This window comes from Pituophis catenifer, unplaced genomic scaffold, assembly GCF_029215685.1.
Source record: "Pituophis catenifer annectens isolate HBS135680 unplaced genomic scaffold, rPitCat1.0.hap2 SCAF_11, whole genome shotgun sequence".
Classification (NCBI taxonomy): Eukaryota; Metazoa; Chordata; class Lepidosauria; order Squamata; family Colubridae; genus Pituophis; species Pituophis catenifer.
Genome location: NW_027256891.1, coordinates 24211556 through 24234573, shown reverse-complemented (window position 1 = coordinate 24234573; position 23018 = coordinate 24211556). Strand labels below are relative to the sequence as shown.

The following is a 23018-nucleotide window of genomic DNA, read 5'->3' as shown; positions in this document are numbered from 1 at the left end:
ACCCACATATGCACAATCTGTGGCTTACTGAAATGCTGATGCTAAACATTTTGGGGACATCAATCCTGACACAAACTGCCTGTCGACAGAATAAAAACAGAATGGTATTTGGAGCTTAGCTCATCAGTTCCAAGAAAGAATTGCCAAAAAAATATTTGCCAAAACAGTCAAGAGAATACAGGCTCTTTTTTGCATTCAGGAAAACCAAACAAAACAGAAAATTAAAAAAACACAGAACAGAAGAAGCAAATGCATTAGAAAGAAAAGGTACAGGGATGAAATGCGTATTAATTCAAAATGTGGATTTTTTTTTCCCTGGGGAAAGGTCTGCAGGAAGCTTGCACTGAAAACAAACAACAGCCACAAAGGATTAATGTTTCTCTCAATTAATTTAAGCTAAATAAGGTTTGAACCAGAGATGGGCAACATAATTTTTGAATTCAGTATCACAAAGACCATTTTCTATATATGACATTCAAAAGTGTGTGTTTTATGGCAGACACTGTTTGATTGAAAATAAACATACAGTATTTATCAACTATCAACTTCCTATCCTGGAACAAAATATAAATAGTTGATTAAAAAACTGACTTTAAGGCTTAAGAACACTCTTAATGGAGGAATAAAATGACCACAATGAATTAGAAGCAATATTTATCTGTCTTTTCAACTTCTTCAGCCCTTAATCTTATATAAACCACCTAAAATTTTAAAAAGGGGATGCTTCAGTGGTGAAATCCAATTTTTTTTACTACCGGTTCTGTGGGCGTGGCTTGGTGGGCGTGGCAGGGGAAGGATACTGCAAAATCTCCATTCCCACTTCACTCTGGGACCAGCCAGAGGTGGTATTTGCTGGTTCTCCGAATTACTCAAAATGTCCGCTACCAGTTCTCTGAACTACTCAAAATTTCCGCTACCAGTTCTCCGAACTGCTCAAAATTTCCGCTACCAGTTCTCCAGAACCTGTCAGAACCTGCTGGATTTCACCCCTGGAATGCTTCCAATTTAAGCTCTTGTAATACTGGCCAAGAAAGAAATGCAGACAAGTGTCAACACAATTCTGGCATCACCACAATCTACTTGCCCATCCCTGATGTCTAAATTATAAGAAGAAAGGGAGAAAAATGTGTTAGTTTTTTTTTTTTTTAATGTTTAAACATGCTTGGATTCTTCAGCGTTATGTTCGCCGCATTTTTTTTTGGTGCTAGCAGATTGCAGCTGGAAGTTTAGGTGGATGCAGGGAAACGCATGCGCCATGCAAAATTCCCCAGCCCAAATCAAAACTGGAAAGATTCGGGAATGGTTGGGAAGGACCTTGCAAACGGAAGAACCACTTGCCTTGTTCTCCGACTCTTTGTTTTTCACCTATAATCTGAGGGACCAAAAAAAGAGGCTTCTTTGACCCACACAGCTTCAGAGTTAGAAGTGGCAACTTGCCAGAAGCCATTCAAAAGCTAACAAGGACTCACAATGTTTATCCCAGTTGCTCTCTAGCCTTGGGTTATGTATATTCGGAGACCAGGATAAACAAATCTATTGTTTGGGCTCGTTTTTCATATTGCTGATGTCGTTCTAAAGGCAAACTGTTGGTTTTTCTCTTTTCTGTTCTTAGCTTGCCTTTCATTCCGGGCACAAATTATTCTGGAAGGATCCTTTAACCCAAGAAAAACTTGTTTAAATTAAATTATGTATCAGACCCACCCATCGACTATTGTAAAAAGATTCCCGGTTGATTCAAGTAAGATTTCATCCTATAAACAGTTGGAAGATATATTTCAGTAGAGGAAGGTTGAGTTATTGTTTGGATCTAACCAGCTTAGTAACTAAAGGCCAATAACACTATAGATAGTCCTTGGCTTATGACTACAATTGGGACTAGAATTTTCATCGCTAAGCAAGATGGTTGTTAAGTGAGCCGGGCCCCAATTTTATGACCTGTTTTGGCCACGGTGGTTAAGTGAATCTTGAGATTGTTAAGCAGATCTGGCTTCCCCATCGACTTCGCTTGTCAGAAGTCAGTTGGGAAGTTGAAAAATGGCTCTTGCAGAATTCCGCAACCATCGTAAATGCCAAGCAGCCAAATTTTGGTCTCCCGACTGTAGGGATCCTATGACTGTCGTAAGCACAAGGACCGATCGTAAGTCACTTTTTTAGCGCCATTTTGTCTTTGGTGACTCATAGAATGTGGTAAGTTGAGGCCGGCCTTTATTTCTGCACAATGTGAATTGAGCAAAAAGGCTTTTAAACTCATCCTATCCAGAATCATCATTATCTTTTTACGACCGCATAATCGCTTGCGGGGTGGAGTCGGGGCAACTGAATGGAGCTAGCGGAGTGTTTAATGGCCGTATGCCTTTCCTGTCGCCAATGAGGAGTTTTGTTCAGCAGATATATTCTCATTGTGCCCAGAGAGAGAGAAATATCTGCCTCTACTTAGGATCGAACTCACAGCCTCCTGATTGTGAGGCGAGAGCTCCACCTCTAGGCCACTGCACCACTACTATCTGGAAGGGGGAGGGGGGAATGAAAAAAAATGTCCTTTATCAACCTCAGTTACTTATGTAAACTTATGTTTACCTATGTAAACCTCATGTAAACCAGTAACAGGCACACAAAAAAACATGGCGGGAAGGGGGAAGAAACTGTGATGCATTTCGGAAGAAAGATTTTTAATACTTTAAAAAAAACACGTAACACTTAAAAAAATGTTTGCGGCGGTTCAAATAGCCGACGTAGAAGGGAAAAGATCTTCTACCTGCCTTCACCTTACTTAGAAGGAAGGATGCGTAACTGGAAATTCTGTTATGTTGGGAATGGCCAAAAATACTAGGAGTTGGACGATTCAGTAGGATTGTGTCTGGTCTGGCACAAGGTGTGGATCCCACTGCCTTGGCTTCTCGGTTTAGTCACAGCTTACCAACACAAGGTGCCATCATGCATCGTGCATGCACCATGCAGCAAACAGCAGGGATTAACTGAAAAATAGCACACAAATAACAACTAAGAGGAAGGCAAATGTAGCGCAGTAAAGGAAAAAGAACTAAAAGAATGTATATATAGAAATAGCACTTAGTAATAGCACTTAGACTTATATACCGCTTCGTAGTGCTTTTACAGCCCTTTCTAAGCGGTTTACAGAGTCAACCTCTTGCCCCCCAACAATCTGGGTCCTCATTTTACCAACCTCAGAAGGATGGAAGGCTGAGTCAATCTTGAGCCTGGTGAGAATCGAACTGCCAAACTTACTGGCAGCCGGTGATCAGCAGAAGTAGACTGCAATACTGCACTCTAACCACTCCACCACCGTGGCTCATATATATATATATATTGCCAAGAAACCTCCAATTTTATGCGGGAGAAAACCCGAAAAACCTCAGAAAACAAATATATATATATATATTTTCTTGTATTATTTCAGCAGCGGGAAAAAAAACTTAAAATAATGTTTGCAGGGAGCCAGGAAACGGTCAATCTGGGGAAGACTTAGTGAAAGGATGAAAATGGAGAAAGTGGGCAGATTACAGCCTCTTTTATTTTTGAGAAGGCCTACTTACTTATCGTTTTGCAACATGATAAAGTTAGGAGGAACGATGGATTTTTATCTGACCTGCTCGGTTCTCCTTTCCATATCTCATGAGGGGAAAAAAATGAAAAATGTCCTTTTATGAACCTCAATTATTTACTGCCTTCTATAAAGCAGAATCAGGTACAAAAATAAATAAATAAAAAAAACCCGAGGGTGGAAGATGGTGGATGCTCTCTGAGCCCACCCTTGAAGTCAAAAATGCAATTAACAGGGTTTTTTAATTCAATTGTATAGAATGTGAAGGATGTGTGTTTTTGTTTTATTTTTATAGTTTTCCTCATGTATAATGTACACTGAAGATGGCGTTTAATTTCGTTGCACGAGGTGCAATGACAATAAAGTAAAGTTAAAAAGATTGGGTCCACCCTAACAACATTAATATTAATAACATTAATAACAATAAGATGTGTTAATGCGTTGCTAGCATTAGGGAATTCTGAAGGTTGAAGTCCATACATCTTAAAGTTGCTACGGTGGAAACTATCTTAAAGCTTCAACCTCAGACTGAAGAACGCCATTTTTTCAACTCTTCAAATAATGCAAACAAGAGAGGGTTATTTTCTTCCTATATGCCTGAGGTAAAATGTCACCTGTATCCCTAAAGGAGTGACTCTTTGAGATAACAGAAGTCAATGGTCTAAGAAGAGTGAGGAGCACATGGCCTCAAGGACAGATTTTCTTTCAGGAGGTGAGGTAAGTAAGATGGAATCAACAGTGTGACCAGATGACATGATCTAACTCCATCTTCTCACTCTAGCCACCCTGTAGAAACCATATTGTGTCTGTTGTGGTCCGCCGGCAGCCGGTGGAGCTGGCATCAGAATCGGACAGTGAGAAGGCTGGGGAGGACCATGGGCCAGTCCTGGAGTCTGGGGAAGGCTCAGACAAGAGCTCTGCGTCAGAGGCAGAGATAGGGCCAGGGCCATCTGGGAGTTATGTGCTGACTCCGGAGCCTCCAGAGTTGGACCTCAGTGAGGCAGAGGAATGGGGAGCCTGTTCCCAGTGCGCGCATGCGCAGAGCTGCCAGAAGGCAAGAACAGTTAAGACAAAAGGGGCGACTCCGGAGTAAGGCTTGGAGATGATTGGCCCCTCCCATAAGACATAAAGGAGGAGCAAAGGCACGTGAGCCTTTGCAGGAAGCAACTTTGTTCGTGCTGGTCGGTTTAAATTCTGAAGCTCCGTTTTGACTCTGTGCTCCGTTTGGCCTTGCAAAGCTAATTGCCAATTAGGTCTTCGGCAGCGTGTCAAGGGAGATAAAAGGTGGGTGCTTATCAGTCTTATCCCGAAGTACTGTGGCAGACGTCTGTCGAACTCTTTACAAACTATTCGTGACTCATCACGGGCTGTGAATGAACAGAATTCACAGCCGTTGAAATAAAAAGATGGTTTTGGGGTCTAATTGTGTGGTTTTTAATGTCTCAGGAAGCCTAGGTCAGAACAGTGTCTTTCTGGTCAGGCAGTTCTATAAGTTAGATATGGCCAGTTTTTATGATGGGAAACCAATCTTTTGGACTTCCAAGGTGGGTTCAGAGACCATCCACCATCTTTCAAGTAGCAAAGCCCAAGAAACATTGCTACGAACAGATGGGAAATCACCAGATGTTGATTAAACCGATTGAGGAACAACCCAAGAGATCCTATCACTCTACCTATCCATACCCCAAACAGCCCAGCTCCCAAACAGGATTTCAAAAAAGAGGTAAGGCATGTTGGTGGTACCCCAAGGATGGTCAAAAGACCTCAACTACGGAGAAAAGAAGGAGGAAAAGGCCAGAGATGCCCACTTACTTTTTTCTCTCCTTTTCCCTTTTCAGTGTCTGTGAACCTCCTGCCTGCTGAGCCTGAGACTGAAGCAATTCAGCTGCTGTCTTCCTCTGCTTAAACGCATTGACTTCATCGTCCAAGGATTTCTTCTTGTCCTCCAGCTTCTTCTTCTCATCCTGGTGCAGCTTCTTCAGACGATCGAATTTCTCGTGGAGCTGGAATAAGGGTACCAAGGCACACACGTCGATACCAATTCTCAAAGGGGAGATCCTTGACATAATCAAGGGACATCTAGAACTCGTCCAGGACCGTGAGGTTCCTCAGAAACTTATTAACATCCTGGAACAAAGTGATCTAAATACAGACCGTCTCAAAACTCTCAAGGAAGACAGTTATGGGGCTCCACCATCCCATAACCCACTTCTTTTGTGAAGGGATTACATGTGAGAGATACAGAAGCTTGAATCAAAAATCTGTAGTGTAGGTTGGAGCACATTTGACGTGTTAAGAGCCTGCTGAACAAAGTAGCTGGGACAGAAACACAGAAGTGATAATACCAAAGATCAAGAGAGGACTTTGATTTAATTTAAATGCCTCTCCAAGGTAGCATAAGTTGCCTTAAATTTCTCACAATTCTGCGGCATTTTGAGAAACCTTTCTCCGGCTGCCATTATCTTCACAGATACTTCTCTCTTTGCTTTGCAATTTTGCGCAAAGGCCAATCTTACTGCCGTTAGTATATGCAACATTAAATATATTGTTCCTTTATTATATTTATCTTTTGTAATACCCAATAGAAAATGTTCTAGCTTTAAAACTATGTTTTGATTTAATATCTCTTCCAGCCATCGTTTTATCTGCTTCCAAAAGCCTCTAGCTTTCGGGCATCCCCACCACATATGGTAAAAAGTTCCTGGCGTTGCTTTACATTTCCAACACATCGGAGAGAGGTTTTTGATTCAACAAAAGCTATCTTGTTGTGATGGAAAGAATGCATTTAAAAGCAGAAACGTCGTTCAGCTCTAAAACGTTTAGTCATCCTGGCCATAATTGGTGCGATACCATCTCAGCCTCTCTGCAGACCCTCGTCAATTCAAGAGTCACTTCAACATGAGAGGGGCAGCAAATAAATATAATCAATCAATCAATTAATCAATCAATCAATCAATTCACCTCTTTTTCAGCCTCTTTCAGCTCTGCTTCCTTCTCTTTCACCCTCTGGACAAACATCTGTCTCATTTCCTCTTCTTTCTTCTGAAGTTCTCCAAGAAATTCATTCCTTTTGGCCTCATAGGTTTCTTGTAAACTACAGCAAGACGGTGGAAGAAGGCAATATTTGAAAAGAGGGGGAAACAACCAGCCAATTCAGCTTGAGTCACCTTACAGCTCATATCATACAAAGCCTATTAAAGTCTTGGTCTTGTACATCCGCAGAATCAAGATTATATTAGGTAGTCCTCAGCTGACGGACACAACATTTCTTTTGCTGAGACTTTGGTTAAGTGAGTTTTGCTCCATTTTATGACCTGTCTGGCCACTGTTGTTAAAGTGAATGCCTGCAGTTGATAAGTTAGTAACCCGGTTGTTAAGTGAAGCTGGCTTCTGCCATTGACTTTGCTCATCAGAAGGTCTCAAAAGGGGAATCACATGAGAATAGAATAGAATAGAATAGAATAGAATAGAATAGAATAGAATAAATAGACCAGAAGAGGAAGAGGAAGAGGAAGAGGAAGAGGAAGAGGAAGAGAGTAGAGTAGAGTAGAGTAGAGTAGAGTAGAGTAGAGTAGAGTAGACCAGAAGAGGAAGAAGGAGAAAAGAATAGAGTAGAGTAGAGTAGAGTAGAATAGACCAGAAAAGGAAGAAGAAGAAGAGAGTAGAGTAGAGTAGAGTAGAATAGAGTAGAGTAGAGTACAGTAGAGTACAGTAGAGTAGAATAGAGCAGAGCAGAGCAGAGCAGAAGAGGAAGAGGAAGAGAGTAGAGTAGAAGTAGGATAGAATAGAACAGGACAGGACACAGAACAGAATATTCTTTATTGGGCAAGTGTTATTGGACACACAAGGAATTTGTCTCTGGTGCTCTCAGTGTACATACAAACAAAAAAGTGATAGATCATATACAACTGACCAGACAATCAATGTTTGAAATATCTCTTGGCTGTTATACAATAGTGCCATGAAGGACTCTTAGACCAATGTTTATGTTTTTAAAAACAAGTTTGGTCGTGTTTTTTTTCCTCTAAGCGGATTTTTTTCTCCTACCAATGTTGTATTAAGTAGTGCTGTAGTGCAGGGATAACTGTTAAGGCAAGTGACAAAATTTTACTCATGCAGTAGCAACCACCATCATGATGGCTTATTTTTTGGACAGCCCTTTCCTTCAATGGGTGCCCCTAATCTAGTAAACCCGTACCTGAAAGGCTTGCTGTCAGGATCCGTGTCCTTAAATCCCATTTCTTCCAGTTTACACCGTCGGTATAACTCATAATGGCGCGTGTGGGTTTGTTCGCGAAGATCTTCCATGTTTACCCGGATCAGCATCTCTCTCAGTTTCACAAAGTCACAGTGAGTTTCGTTTTCCACTGTGTGGGTCGATAAAAAGAGGGCAACCGATAAAGTTAAACAATATTGCTCTACTACAACATTGTTCCTCTGTCTTAGTGACTTTGAACTGTGGGGACAGGGGGTTTGCAGGGGTTCGGGAGAACCTCTAGCTAAGATTCTAGTGCAGTTCGGAGAACCCCCAAATCCCACTCCTGGCTGGCCCTTCCCACCACACCCCTCCCCTCCCAGGAGTCCCCACCTGGCCCATTTTGAATGCAGGTAAATGCAGGGTGTGTGCGGAGGCTCGGGGAGGACAAAAAACAGGCCTACCGGAAGTTTGTTTCCAGCCTCCAGAGGGCCTCTGGAGCCTGGGGAGGCCATTTTTGCCCTCCCGGAGGCTCAAAAAAAGCCTCCAGAGCCTGGGGAGGGCAAAAATACCTCCCCATCATGGTTCAGGAGGCCACGCCCACCCAGCAACCGGGCAGAGAACCCCTTGCTAAAATTTTTGAAGCCCACCCCTATGTGGGGACTTCAACTCCCAGAATTCCCCAGCCGGTCTGGCTGGTCGGGGGGAATTCTGGGAGTTGAAGTCCGTCTATCTTCAAGCTGCCATGGTTGAAAACAGAATAACAAATTTACAATGACATCTAAGAAATAAAAGCAAACACAGAGTGAACCAAAGAGCTGATATGATTTTTCCCCCCCCTTTCCAATATTAATACAGGCTAAATATGTGACGAGAACAGTATTTACTCGCTCAGTACAATTAACATAAGCAGCAGAATATTTAAGGAAGGAATTTTGAGGCGTTTCCACCCCAAAAACCCCCCAAAATAAATAAATATTTTAATGATGCGGTCCTCTTAACACTGATGATGTTTCTTATTTTGGTAATGAAACATCCGCAAGAAAACAACCAAGCTCAAAGAATAACAGAATAACAGCATTGGAAGGGACCTTTGGAGGTCTTCTAGTCGAACCCCCGGCTCTTGCAGGAAACTCTCTACCATTTCAGACAAATGGTCGACCAATCTCTTCTTGGAAACCTCCAGTGTTGGAGCACCCACAACTTCTAGTGGCAAGTCGTTCCACTGATGAATTGTTCTACTGTAGCTATCAGGAAATTTCTCCTGAGTTCTAGGTTGCTTCTCTCCTTGATGAGTTTCCATCCATTGCTTCTTATTGAACAGAAACATAACTCTAAAAGTTATTACACAGGTGGGAACTTTTATGGGGCCTTCTATTGTATAGGAACCTATCTTGTTCAGGATCAGCTGCACATGGTCATGTTAACCCAGCAAGGAAGAATATTTTGGTCAAGAAGCCACCAAGGTCTCTTGAAGTAGCCACTTGACTTACCTTGCACTATCCCCCATGGATATTGACGTGCCTTCATCATTTTATTTCCTATCTTGATTTCTTCTGTGCTGCCAATGATGGCAAAAGGTAAATGAGCCTGGAGCACCCCCCCAAAAAAAAAACAGAAAATGCACCTTCAATATTAGTTGATATATCTGACATTACAGGCAGGAGCCACAATTTTATCAAACTTGGGTGGATTTCACGGTTTATCCCAATAATAAGGGTACAATAAGGTAATACTTTACATACATGGTTAAATCTAGAAATCGTACCTTTCTAAAGTAAAGGTAAAAGTTCCCATTGCATATATGTGCTGGTCGTTCCTGACTCTAGGGGCAGTGCGCATCTCCGGTTCAAAGCCGAAGAGCCAGCGCTGTCCCAAAATATCTCCGTGGTCATGTGGCCTGCATGACTCAATGCCAAAGGCGCACGGAACGCTGGTACCTTCCCACCAAAGGTGGTCCCTATTTTTCTACTTGCATTTTTTACGTGCTTTCGAACTGCTAGGTTGGCAGAAGCTGGGACAAGTCACGGGAGCTCACCCCGTTACACGGCACTAGGGATTCGAACCGCTGAACTGTCGACCTTTCTATCGACAAACTCAGCATCTTAGCCACTGAGCCACTACATCCCTCTAAATCGTACCTCTCTACTTGCATTTTATTTATTAATTGTTATTCATTTATTTATTCATTCGATTTCTACAGTCACCCAATTTAACCAAGTGCCTCTGGTGGCTTACAGTTCAAAAATTAAAGAACAATTAAAACAAAAACAATAAACCAGTAAAAGCATCTAGAAAACTTTAGTAGATTTGTTGGTGTTTTTATTTCTCCACCCCTCCTCTATTCATGTTATATCTATGTTAATTTAGTTATCTGATAATGTTTGCTAACGATAGTTCAATTAAAAAAACAAACTATAATCAAAATATGCTTTTTTCAATGTTGTGCATGAAGGAAGGAACCATAGAGGACAATGAAGTCCTGCCTGAAAGTCTGGAACAGAGATCAGGTGTGAATCTTTTTTCCAATGTCCCAAAGGTGTTTTTTTCAAGAGGCAACTGGACTTTCTGATTTTTCTTGAAGAGGTTTCGCTTCTCATCCAAGAAGCTTCTTCAGCTTCTCTCAGAAGCTTCTTCAGCTTCTCTCAGAGCTGAAGAAGCTTCTCTCAGAACTGAAGAAGCTTCTTGGGCGAGAAGCAAAACCTCTTCAAAGGAAAAACCAGAAAGTCCAGTTGCCTCTTGAAAAAAAACACCTTTGGGACAACCATGACCTGGATGATGGAGAATCTCCATAGACTTTTTCCAAATGCAATATTTAATTCCAGAAGCGATTATGGTTATTGTGGTATTATCTTACGTTCATGGTTCCGTTGATTTCTGACACGGACTCATCGTCGGTAGGGAATTGGTAGATTTGCACTCCGTTGCTCACGAGTTCACTGGTGATCTTAATTTTGAATTTGGTCAGCTCGCTCTTGGAGATGGCGTCGGATTTGGCAATAATAGGAATGATATTCACCTACAAGGAATCCCAAAGAAGAAAAGAAAGATTCTGAACATTTAAACCACATAAAATTTGATTGCATGAAAATTTCCAGAGTTTCCATTTTGCCTAAAAGGCAGGACAGCAAAAGAAGGGATGTTCCAGAGCAGGCAAAAGCAGCTGGCATTCTCTTTTACATTCTTTTTGGAGTTTATGTGGAGTCAGAGTTTAAAAGCCAGTTCTGACCCCACATAATTTATGACCTAGACTTGACCCTGTTTCCCCCCTCCCCCCCAGGGTGTGTCATCAGTCACATTTGCCAACGGAGCAATTTCACAGGTTGTAGAGATCACTCCTCTCCGGCTGCTGTGGGTAACCCTGGGAGACAGCCTTGAGAGAAAGATGTCTGGAATGTGCTTTAGTTTTTGGCTGCTGTGCTGCTTCGCCATTTTCCCATCCCCCTTGCCTATGGCAAATTGAGAGCAGGCCAGGGACACTTTGCGAGTTGACAATAATCCCCAAATGAATTATATCCCACTTATCAAAGTATAGGAGGCACCACAGAAGTGGACCTTGCGGGTCACATGAACCAAGATCATGGACAAGACCTTCTCATCGGCTGACCCTGCACGTCCTACCTTACTGTCCAGTTTCTTCATGGTGACCAAGTCCAAGGATTTCAAAGAATGTCCCGTGGGAGCGATGAAGTACAAGCAAGCGTGGACCCTGGAATCGTGGTAATTATGCAGCACCCGCTTAATTTTCAACTCCTCTTGAAGGTAGGCTTCAAATTGGGTATCGATGAATTCCACAATGGGTTTATAGCTTCATAAAAATATATATATATGGGAAGACAGAAAACATGTTAATTCTTTTTTCGGTGCTTCCTACATAGAAGAAAAGCTTCACTCCAGTGGTGGGTTTCTAACAGTTCGCCCTGGTTTGGGCAAACCAGTAGCGGCGGTGGCAGGAGGCTCCGCCCACCCACCCAGACATCATCACGGACACTCTGCACATGTGCAGAAGGTTCTGTGCGTGCTCACAGTTCCAAACCGGTAGTGAAGGTAAGTGAAACACACTACAGGTCCACTCCCTTTCCTGTTCAGCGGTTCATCTGAACTGATCGAAGGGTCCTGTCTGGATTTAGCCAACAAGGCACTAACAGATTTGGCTCTCAACAATATAATGAAATAACAGAGCTGGATGAGACCTTGGAGGTCTTCTAGTTCAACCCCCTGCTCAGGCAGGAAATCCTCTACCGTTTCAGACAAATGGCTGTCCAATTTCTTCTTCAAAACTTCCAGTGTTGGAGTATCCACAACTTCTGGAGGCAAGTTGTTCCACTAATTAATTGTTCTAACTATCAGGATATTCCTCCTTAGTTCTAAGTTGCTTCTCTCCTTGATTAGTTTCCACCTGTTGCTTCTTGTCCTGCCCTCAGGTGCTTTGGAGAATAGCTTGGTTCCATCTTCTTTGTGGCAGCCCCTGAGATATTGGAAGACTGCTCTCATGTCTCCCCTAGACCTTATTTTCATTAGAGTAGACATACCCAGTTCCTGCAACCGTTCTTCATATATTTTAGCCTCCAGTCCCCAATCATCTTTGTTGCTCTTCTCTGCACTCTTTTTAGAGTCTCCACATCTTTTTTTACATCGTGGTGACCAAAACTGGATGCAGGATTCCAAGTGTGGCCTTACCAAGGCCTTACAAAGTGGTATTAACACTACACGTGATCTTGATTCTATTCCTCTGTTTATGCAGCCTAGAACTGTGTTGGCTTTTTTGGCAGCTGCTGCTGCACACTGCTGACTCACATTTAAATGGTTGTCCACTAGGACTCCAAGATCCCTCTCACAGTTACTATTATGGAGCAAATAGTAATAGTTTCTTCTTAGAAACCTCCAGTGATGGAGCACCTACAACTTCTGAAGGCAAGTTGTTCCATAGATTAATTGTTCTGTCAGGAAATTTCTCCTTAGTTCTAGGTTGCTTCTCTCCTTGATGAGTTTCCACCCATTGCTTCTTCTCCTGCCCTCAGGTGCTTTGGAGAATAGTTCGACTCTTTCCTCTTTGTGGCAGCTCCACAAATATTGGAAGACTGCTATCATGCTACCCTTAGTCCTTTTCTTCATTAGACTACTAGACATACTACACTTGATCTTAGCCAAAAGGCCGAGAAGTGATAGGGTTAGGGTTAGGTTTATTTATTTTATTTATTTTATTTATTTATTTATTATTGGACTTATATGCCGCCCTTTCTCCACAAGGACTCAGGGCGGCTCACAGCAATAAACAACAAGAAGTCCAATTAAAATTCAACAATAAAAACTAACATTCCCATTAAAACGCCATTCAGTCCAGGCCAGCTTGGCGAAACAGCCATGTTTTAAGGTCACGGCGGAAGAAGCGAAGGTCGGGGGCTACCCGGAGCTCCAAGGGGAGCTGATTCCAGAGGGTAGTGTGAAGTTTCCAAACGATGCCCTAATTAATTCATGAGCCATGAGCCGAACTTCAAAAGAAATACAGTCATTTATTAGGAGCACCATTTCGGCAATATTCGGATGCAGTTAGAACTAATCCCACGTAGATTTACGTTCCCCCTATGACCCTGTCTCTCCCCTCCTCCCTGGCCATGTCATAAATCACATTCTCCAATTAAACCACTTTGGCTGGCTGTGAAATCCAACACCCTCCTTCTGATTGCGGTCAGGAAGAATGTATGGAATGCACTTCAGTTAGGGAAATCAATCAGCTCTATCAGTTCTCCCTCCCTCCTGCTCATGGCAACTTGAAAGCTTTGCAAGTTGACAGGTAGGTGCACCCACAGAGAAGGCTCGCTCCCTAGGGTTAGGGTTAGGGTTAGGGTTAGGGTTAGGGTTAGGGTTAGGGTTAGGGTTAGGGTTAGGGTTAGGGTTAGGGTTAGGGTTAGGGTTAGGGTTAGGGTTAGACTAGACATACGTCACTCCCATCAAGATGAATCTAGCCAGAAAATCACTCCTGATTTCTATTTCACCAAGGACAAGTCCTACTTACCTGTCCTCTTTGTTAATCTGATCGCCAAAGCCCACCGTGCTGACAATAGTCAGCTTCAGATGAACGTTGCTTTCCTGCAAGTCGTAGGAACTGGATTTCAGCTGAACTCCCGGCTGGGAGTGAGAAGCTGGGTCTCCTTCAAACTTGGTGTTGAAGAGCGTATCCATCAACGTCGACTTCCCGAGACCTGTTTCTCCTTTGGGAGGTGAAAAAAACACACACACATAGAGATTTTATTTAAAAAGGACTCTAAAACGTACGACGACATCTAAGAAATAAAAGCAAACGCAGAGTGAACCAAGAGCGGATGGGAATTGTTTTTCCTTTCCGATATTTACATTGGCTAAATATGTGATGAGAACTTATTGATCGGTTTTAAGGAAGGAATTCTGAGGAGTTTCCACCCCAATAAACAAATAATAATAATAATAATAATAATAATAATAATAATAATAATAATAATATTTTGACTCTACAAAAAACCACCTTACTCGGAACAGCTTACATCCTCCGATGATACCTTAACAGTGCCTAGGTCCTTGGTTAGGACTCGAGCTGCTGAGCTATTAACCAGCCTCAAAGGCTGTGAATCTCACTAAAGATTAAATAATAATAATAATAATAATAATAATAATAATAATAACATCCTCCGACAATACCTTAACAATTCCTAGGTCCTTGGTTAGGACTCGAGCTGCTGAGCTATTAACCAGCCTCAAAGGCTGTGAATCTCACTAAAGATTAAATAATAATAATAATAATAATAATAATAATAATAATAATAATAATAACATCCTCCGACAATACCTTAACAATTCCTAGGTCCTTGGTTAGGACTCGAGCTGCTGAGCTATTAACCAGCCTCAAAGGCTGTGAATCTCACTAAAGATTAAATAATAATAATAATAATGTGATCCTCTTAACACTGATGATGTTACTTATTTTGGTAATGAAATGTCTGCAAGAAAACAACCAGAGAATAATAGAATAACAGAGTTGGAAGGGACCCTGGAGGTCTTCTAGTCCAACCTTCTATTCAAGCAGGAAACCCTGCACCATTTCAGACAAATGGTTGTCCAATCCCTTCTTAAAAATCTCCAGTGTTGGAGAACCCACAACTTCTGGAGGGAAGTCGTTCCATTGATTAAGGACTAACAGTTCAACCCTGAGCTACAAATATTTTCTTCTATCTATGTCTTAATAATATCCAAAACCGCAAACGGAGTGAAGGATAATGTGAGGATTCTTAAAAAATTTAAATCCACTTCTGTTTGAAAAATAAATGGTTACCTTCTTCCTACTCCCTAATTTTTAGAATCCAACCCTTTTGTGTAGTTTGAAGCTCAAACGAAATAAAGTATAGTAGCACGTTGTGGGTTTCCCCCAGGGGTGGGCCGCTGGGGGTTCGGGAGAACCTCTAGCCAAGATTCTGTGCAGTTTGGAGAACCCCCAAATCCCACTCCTGGCTGGCCCCGCCCCTCCCAGAAGTCCCCACGGGGCCCGTTTTGGATGCAGGTAAGTGCAGGGTGCGATGGAGCCTCCGGGAGGGCAAAAAACGGGCCTACCGGAAGTTCATTTCTGGCCTCCAGAGGGCCTCCGGAGCCTGGGGAGGCTGTTTTTCGCCCTCCCGGAGGCTCAAGAAAAGCCTCCAGAGCCTGGGGAGGTCAAAAATGCCCCCCCTCCCCACCGTGGTGCAGGAGCCCGACTAGGCCATGCCCACCATGGCCACGCCCACCCAGCAACCAGGCAGAGAACCCCTTGTTAAAAATTTTGAAGCCCACCCCTGGTTCCCCCCCACACACTACTCTTTTTTTTTTTTTTAATGTTAGGATAATAATTCACTGACATCCATTTTCTGCATCACAGAACACGGCAAAATTTGCCCTCAAGACGTGGGGGAAAGTAGGAGACCTAAGCTATTCAAAATAGAAGTGGTATTTCCAAGCATGGAGACACACACACAGACACAAAACCACACACACACACATACACACCTCAAATCAGAGCAAAAAGGAAGGAAGGGCAGAAAAGGAAACACCGATGTATGGATTTTGGAAAAGGAGTTTTAAAATTGCGATAGAAGCATTCCCGCCCGGGAATTTATTTGGATTTTGGTTTTTTTAGTAACGATGTTATTCATTATTTTTAGATTCATTACACTTGCTGTTTTTCTCTTATGCACATACCGTGTTTCCCTGAAAAAAAGACCTCCCCCAAAAATAAGACCTCCCCGAAAATCTTTAAATGCATGCACAACTGGTCCCTGCCATTTCCTCTGGTTAGGGTTAGGGAGACAGAGCTGGAAATCAGGTAAGATGGCAAGAGGAGTCCTGTCTTGCTCCACGCGCCCCAAAATAATAAGACCTCCCTGAAAATAAGGCCAAGCGCTTATTTCAGGGTTCAAAAAAATATAAGACAGGGTCTTATTTTCGGGGAAACACGGTATACAAATAGAGAGAGAAAGATGCAATGCTTCTTTTATTCAATATCTTGTTTGTATCCGGCCTCAGGGATGCAGTTAATGAGTTTGAATTTAACCAAAGAAAATGCAATTTTTCGTATTTGGTTTTTAAGACACCATCGCCTCTCTCAGCCCCTGTGTGAGCTCGAAGCCTTTTGCAAAACCCTATTAGATTAAACATTACACCATATGATTGCCGTCATTAGCGATTCAGCAGTTAAAAGCCATCCTTCCATCCAGCAGGTTCTAAAAATGATTTTTTTTTTAACCTGGCTATAGAGAAATAAAGTGGCACTCATAAACATCTAATTGATAAAAGCAAAAACGCCAAGGCAACACAGGAGGAGGCAGAGTGCAGGTATATAATAATAATAAAAAAAATGATAATCCTCCATCTGGATAATCCGTAGCTTTTCGGAAGAATTTCCGAAAAATGTCTGGGGAGGTGCTCAATCATCCAGAACGTGGTTGTCCTTTTTCCAAAAGGCAACTGGATTTTCTTGGGGTTTTTTTCTTTTTTCTTTTTGAAAATGTTTGGCTTCCCATCCAAGAAGCTTCTTCAGTTCTGAACTGAACTTCATTACCAAAGTAGGGAACAGATGGAAGCTAGAAGGAAGTGAGGTTCTAGAACTGATGATGTTACTGAGCTGGGTCATGGAACGTCTGCAAGAAAATCATCAAAAATTGACAGCACTAAGGATCCTGCTCCTCCTCCTCCCTCACTTCTAGCACTGATGATGTTACCTAGTTGGGTCACGAAATGTTTGCCAAAAAAACCCCCCAACCAAGCTCAAACAGCACCAAGGACTACACAATCCTCCTCCTTCTCCCCCCCACTCCTTAACCCCATTCCCTTCTAGGACTGATGGTGTTACCTACTTGGGTTATGAAACGTCTGCAAGAAAACCACCAGAGAGCACCAACCTCAAAGATCAACTCAGAGCTACAAACATTCTTTTTTATCGGCAACTCTGGTTCAGTGATGGCTAACCTTTTTGCCATCGCGGGCCAAACGCAGAGGGAGTGCGGGGGGGGGGGTCGCACATGCACGTGCCCACACCCATAATTCTATGCCTGCCGCCCCCCGTGAGTGACCCCCCCCACAGCGGTCCCCCCGCCTTTGGCACACGATGGCAAGGTGGGCCCGGTAGGCCCGTTTTTTGCTCTCCCCAGTTGGGAAACAGGCCATTTCCAGCCTCTGGAGGGCCTCTGGGATGGGGTGGAGGGGTGGGGAAGGCAGTTTTTGCCCTCCCCAGGTTCCTCAAAAGGCTCTGGAATCTGGGGAGAGTGAAAAACAGGCCTCCCCTGCCCCGGAGGCCCTCCGGAGGCTGGGAACTGAGTGTTTCCTAACTTCTGGTGGGCCCAGAAGGTCCGAAAATCAGCTGGCGGAGCTGAGTTCATGTGCCCATCGATACGGCTCCACGTGCCACCTGTGGCACGCGTGCCATAGGTTCGCCATCGTGGCTCTAGTTCTAGACAACCTATATTTTGCCCGAGAAATGTCAACAGTTCCTCTGTCCAATCCTGTCCTTATTCTAAGCCTTCCCAGAAAGTTTGATTCCCGTAAACCGTCCAGTTGTTTGTTCTGTTACCGATTTATCCTCTGAAACAGGCTATCTTGGGGTGTCTGCTAGCATGGGTTGGCAAAGATTTCTATCTCAGATGCTGAACAGATGACTATATTGGACAAGTCGAGACAATCAGTTGATAAAATAAACAGGTTTTTTGCTTCCTTTCCAAGGAGAATTTTTTTTTTCCTTGCAAAATCTCCTTGCATCAAAAGAACCAAAACACCAGAGATTTTGTTGACATTCAAATCTGCATCAACCCCCTTACAAAGTAGTGCATTTTACACGAGGCGTCACCGCCGATCCCAAATTAGAATTTCTTTGTTGCTTTTTACGGAAACCCATCAGCCGATCCAGAGTTACTTTCCCACAGAATATTCTGAGTTTTTTTTTTCTCTTAAGGGGAAAAAAAAAATTCTTCCAGTTTTAGTTTTCTATCTCCACGATAGGAGAAAAAAAAATATGCACCAAGACAAATGCCTCGTGTGTCCAATTGCACTTGGCCAATAAAAAATTCTATTCTATTCTATTCTTCATGGAGGGGAAAAATATAGACTATAAATCGTTATTTTTATTCTTTATTTTCTTCTTTCTCTCCAAAAGCTATGCAACTGTGCTAGAGTGATGTCGTTTAAGGGACACCTAAAACAGCCTTTTTTTAAAAAAAGAAAAAGAAAAAAATGATTCAGGAGTGTGCATATTTTTTTTAAGGCTCTGGAAAATATAACATCAATATTTTGCGCTGCAACACTTAAGAGGTGCTGCAGTAAAAAGCATACAATTCATGGACTGAACCAAGAGGAAGAGTTGGGTGGAATAATATATATATGTATGCTCTCATCAAGACATGTTATATCTGGGTTTATGGCCAGGAAAAGGGAATGGCTCTTTAATGAGCTACGGATTTCCTGCAACCCGATCCAGAAATTAGGCATTGGGGAAGACGCAGAAAACATTAAGTCGCCTGAGGAAACAGCCATAATCATCACTTCCAAATTGAAAAGTTTCCTGGAACCAAAACAGCGGAGACAGACCTCCGCTTCGGTGTAAGTTCATCCTGGGATGGAAGCTTCCTGACAGACAGGTCAACCAGGATAAATCTGTCATCCTACACAGCTGACCAAAGCTGAGCAAACTTTTGCCAGAATCAAATTTTTAAAAGTTGCTTTTGGTTGTTTAAGGGAGGCCGTAGAAATACAGGAGATAAGAAATAAGGTTTTTTTTTAATAGACATAAAAATTGTTTATTTATAATAAATAAATAAATAAATAAATAAACAAACGGGTGGCAAGAATTCCTGTCTCTGGAACATTACGAACTCCACTCAAATACCCAAAGCAGCCAAATTGGATTGCAAAATACATCGAGAACTGATGTCACTATTTCCTTTTCTTTGAAATAAAAGCAGTTAGTTTGCAAAAAATCTGGGTTTTTTTTTTCTGGGGAAGAAATGAGAAAGCAGCTGAAAGAGCGAGAGTGGGAGAGGAGAGGGAGGGAGAGGGAGGGAGGGAGAGGGAGGGAGAGGGTGGGAGAGGGTGGGAGAGAGGGAGAGGGAGAGGGAGAGAGAGAGAAGTTGTCCCTGGGATAAATCTCACTCAAATCAATTAATTGTTTATCTCCTTTATTTATTTGTTTATTTGTTCTTTCCATTTCCATTCATTCATTCATTCATTCATTCATTCATTCATTCATTCATTCAATTTCTATTGCCACCCCTGTCGATCAATGACACTCAGAGGGGCTCCCAGTTCTAAAAATATTAAAAACAGTTAAAACATTAGAAACGTATTAAAACAAAAAAGATCTTAAATTAAATATATACAGCCTATTTCTCTATTTGATTTCTACAGATTTATTGACTTTACTTCCATTTGTTCATTCGCTGATTTTTTTTTTCATCTGCTGAGAACCTTTATTTCATTCTTTCTTTATACTTCATCTTCCACCCGAACAATTTAAAAGGGTTTTTCCCTCAACAAGGGCAAAAGGAACGTGGGTCCTAAGTCATTCCCTCCACCCCCACCCCCACCGGTGACCTCCAGCATCTTCGAGCATCATGCAGTCCTTTCTTGTGTCAAAATTTCAATGCATGTAGACAGTCTTTACTAGGTCATGTCAACAAAGGCTGAAGGTGGCTGTGACGATTTTGTAAGTTACTGGTGTGGAAACTATCTTACTGTCAGGCACAAAGAGTCGGGACTATCCGTTAGACTGCAGCACAGAAGATTTATTCAAGAAATCTAGTCAACTAAAGTTCTGAGCTTGATTGTTTTCTTGGAGACGTTTTCATTAACCAACTGAGTAACATTATCAGTGCTCTGATGATGTTACCTAATTTGGGTAATGAAAGTCTTCAAAAAAAAACAACAACCAAGCTCAGAGAATATCAAGGACCACACAGTCCTCCTCCTCCTTCTCCACACACACCCCACATTCTTCTAGCACTGATGATGTTACCTAGACAGGTCATGAAATGTTTGCAAGAAAACAACCAAGATCAGAGAGCATCAAGGAGCCCTCTTTTCTTTTTAACCCTACGCTACAAATATTCTCCTTTATTGGCAACTAAAATTCGACAGTAAATTGGTGCCAGATAAGGGTTAATGGAATTCAAGTTGGATTGGACTTGAACTGTTTGTGGGAACGTAACGATTCTAAGCTGATGACATGCTTAACTCCGTCCCCAGCTCTGCCTGCTCTTCATTCATCAGCTTCGTGGTGAAATGGAAATTGAAAACTGGGTTCCTTTAGTGCTGTTTCCAACAACATATTGTGTTGTCTCTCATCATCTCTGCTGCTCAGCTCATCTATCTTCAACCTTAATCTTTCACCTGAAATAGGTAGCTCTACCCTCCATATCAGGCCTGCTGTTTTATTATAACAATCATAAATGCCAAGTGGTTGGAATGCCCAAATACTCAATAAATGTAAAGCACGAATATTAAAAGTGCGGAGGTTTGGGTGGAGAGTCTTATAAATAGATGATTCATAAGACCAAGTTAATGTTTTGAATGCTGTGACGAGTTCTCTTTGTTCTTAATATAGCACTATCCACACGGACAGAGGTTTTTTTTTGTATTAAATTTCCTGCAGGGGCATAACTCTCAATCTACAGCAAAATTAATGCACCATCAGGGCACCAGAGGTCATAACTGAAAGAGAGTTGCCAACACCGTTTGTCCTCTTTCAAAATATCCTACACAAGATTGGCAAGACACTACCCAACACGGAAATGAATAAAATGTCTATGTGAATAACTCAAGCAATAGAAAGACAATTCATCATTTACATCAACTTTATAGAAGGAACCCAGGCAGAATTCACAATTTCTTTAATGGGAAGTTTAGTTTAGTGTCTTCACCCCAATTAAAGTTGTGTTACCATGTTTTCCTGAAAATAAGACCCTGTCATATTTTCTTGAACCCTGAAATAAGAGCTTGGCCTTATTGCCATGCGCTCAAAAGCCCGATTGGACTTATTATCAGGGGATGTCTTATTTTGGGGGAAACAGGGTACACCCGTGGCATAACTTATTTAATTGTTCATCTTCCTCAAATCAAGGAACTACCAACTCAGTCAAACAGGAAACAATACCCTAATTAAGGGACCACCAAGATCATTCCCATCAACAGTGACAGGGTAAACTACAAGAATATAAACAGAGAGGAATCCCTTACTCCCTTCTAGCACTGATGGTGTTACCTAATTGGGTGGTGAAACGTCTGCGAGAAAGTAACCAAGCTCAGAGAGCACCAAGGACCTCACAATTCTTTAGCTCTTTGCTTAATATGAACCCTACTAGAAAAATGGACATTGGCGCAATGAACATGAATTTGGGCAAAGTCTGGGAGACCATGGTGAACAGGGGGGATGTGCTATGGTCCATGGTGTTGTGGCCCACCAGCGGCCAGCAGATCTGGCAGCAGATTCGGACAGTGAGGAGGTTAGGGAGGAACATGGTCCAGTCCTGGAGTCTGGGGAAGGTTCTGACAAGGGCTCTGCGTCAGAGGCAGAGATGAGGCCAAGGCTGTCTGACAGTTGTCAGCTGCCTTCAGAGTCAGACATCAGTGGGGCAGAAGAAATGCTACCGGTTCGGACCAGTTCGGCCAAACCGGTAGCGATGGCAGTGGGTGATTCAGAGAACTGGTAGCGACTGCTGCGTGAAGCTCCACCCACCCGCCCGGTCGTCATTACTTCCTGGTTTTAACCAGGAAGTAAACTGTTTTTTACTCTCTGCACATGCACAGAAGGGTTTGCTTCCGAACCAGTAGGGAAGGTAAGTAGATTCCACCCCTGAAACAAAGGAATAATAGAAGTTGCCATCAGAGCTAGACACAATCAATCTCTGCCTCTTTGTAGTTTCTTCTCTCTTTGACCAACTCTATGAAACCCTGTTCCTTCTCCCGTCCACTCCATGCAGTGAATTTTAACAATCTTGTAAAACAGGATCAGAAGCCAACATCAAACCCATGTCCGAGGTAGATCAAAGGAGCATTGTCTCAGCCCTGTTTATCTACAGGGAGCTGCAGAGGAATTTACATTTAGCATGGAATTTCCCCAAAATGGAAATGGCGGGCCCAGAGAAGGCTGGGCGGAAGAGTGAAGAGAATAAAACGAAAGTATTACTCACCCACACAGAGGATGTTGAAACAGAAACCATGGTTAACTGATTTGTTAACCAGCTGGTCAGGCAAGCTATCGAATCCGACATGGCCCGAAAGAGGAACGGTCCGGCAACCTTCGCCCTAAGACGGTCACAAAAAGATGCATGTTAATATTAAGTCTCAAAGGCTCAACCTTTGGGATAGACTTTTAGATACAGTCTGAATTTTGGGGTTTGGAGTAGACGTCGTCTCCTTCCAAGAACATATTGCTGGGCTCTTTTGCTCTTCCTGAATTACACGTACAGGCTGGACGTGTCCCTGCAAGAATTATTTTATGTTCTGACAGAAGAACAGAGGAGAAAAGCTGTGGGAAAAATTGCCTTGGGGCAAAAGTAGGAACCAGAGTTGAGACAAACACCACAAGAGCAATAGCATCACCTCAATTTAACAACTAACTGACCTGGAGCAACTTCTGATAACTTTCTTGCCATGTAAGAAACTGCCCAAGGAGCTGCTGATCCAGTTCTACAGAGGAATGATTGAGTCTGTCATCTGCACCTCTATAACTGTCTGGTTTGGTTCTGCAACCCAACAAGACAGACACAGACTTCA

The 23018-nt window shown here is 42.5% G+C and overlaps 1 protein-coding gene across 2 annotated transcripts in view; it reads right to left on the bottom strand.

The window, feature by feature from the left end:
* The window catches only part of SEPTIN6 (septin 6), a 45042-nt gene that overhangs the window by 7590 nt on the left and 14434 nt on the right, over window positions 1-23018 (bottom strand). Inside the window, exons 2-10 of one of the 2 annotated variants that reach the window (XM_070951686.1) lie at window positions 22433-22547; window positions 13774-13969; window positions 11379-11565; window positions 10615-10776; window positions 9251-9347; window positions 7761-7929; window positions 6524-6656; window positions 5375-5565; window positions 2672-2975 (exon numbers count right to left, since the gene is read on the bottom strand). In XM_070951686.1, the coding sequence (XP_070807787.1) occupies window positions 2972-2975; window positions 5375-5565; window positions 6524-6656; window positions 7761-7929; window positions 9251-9347; window positions 10615-10776; window positions 11379-11565; window positions 13774-13969; window positions 22433-22547 (1254 nt within the window). In that variant the 3' untranslated portion in view covers window positions 2672-2971. Of the gene's footprint in view, window positions 1-2671; window positions 2976-5374; window positions 5566-6523; window positions 6657-7760; window positions 7930-9250; window positions 9348-10614; window positions 10777-11378; window positions 11566-13773; window positions 13970-22432; window positions 22548-23018 lie in introns of those variants that run through there. The other variant, XM_070951685.1, reaches the window with a different exon arrangement.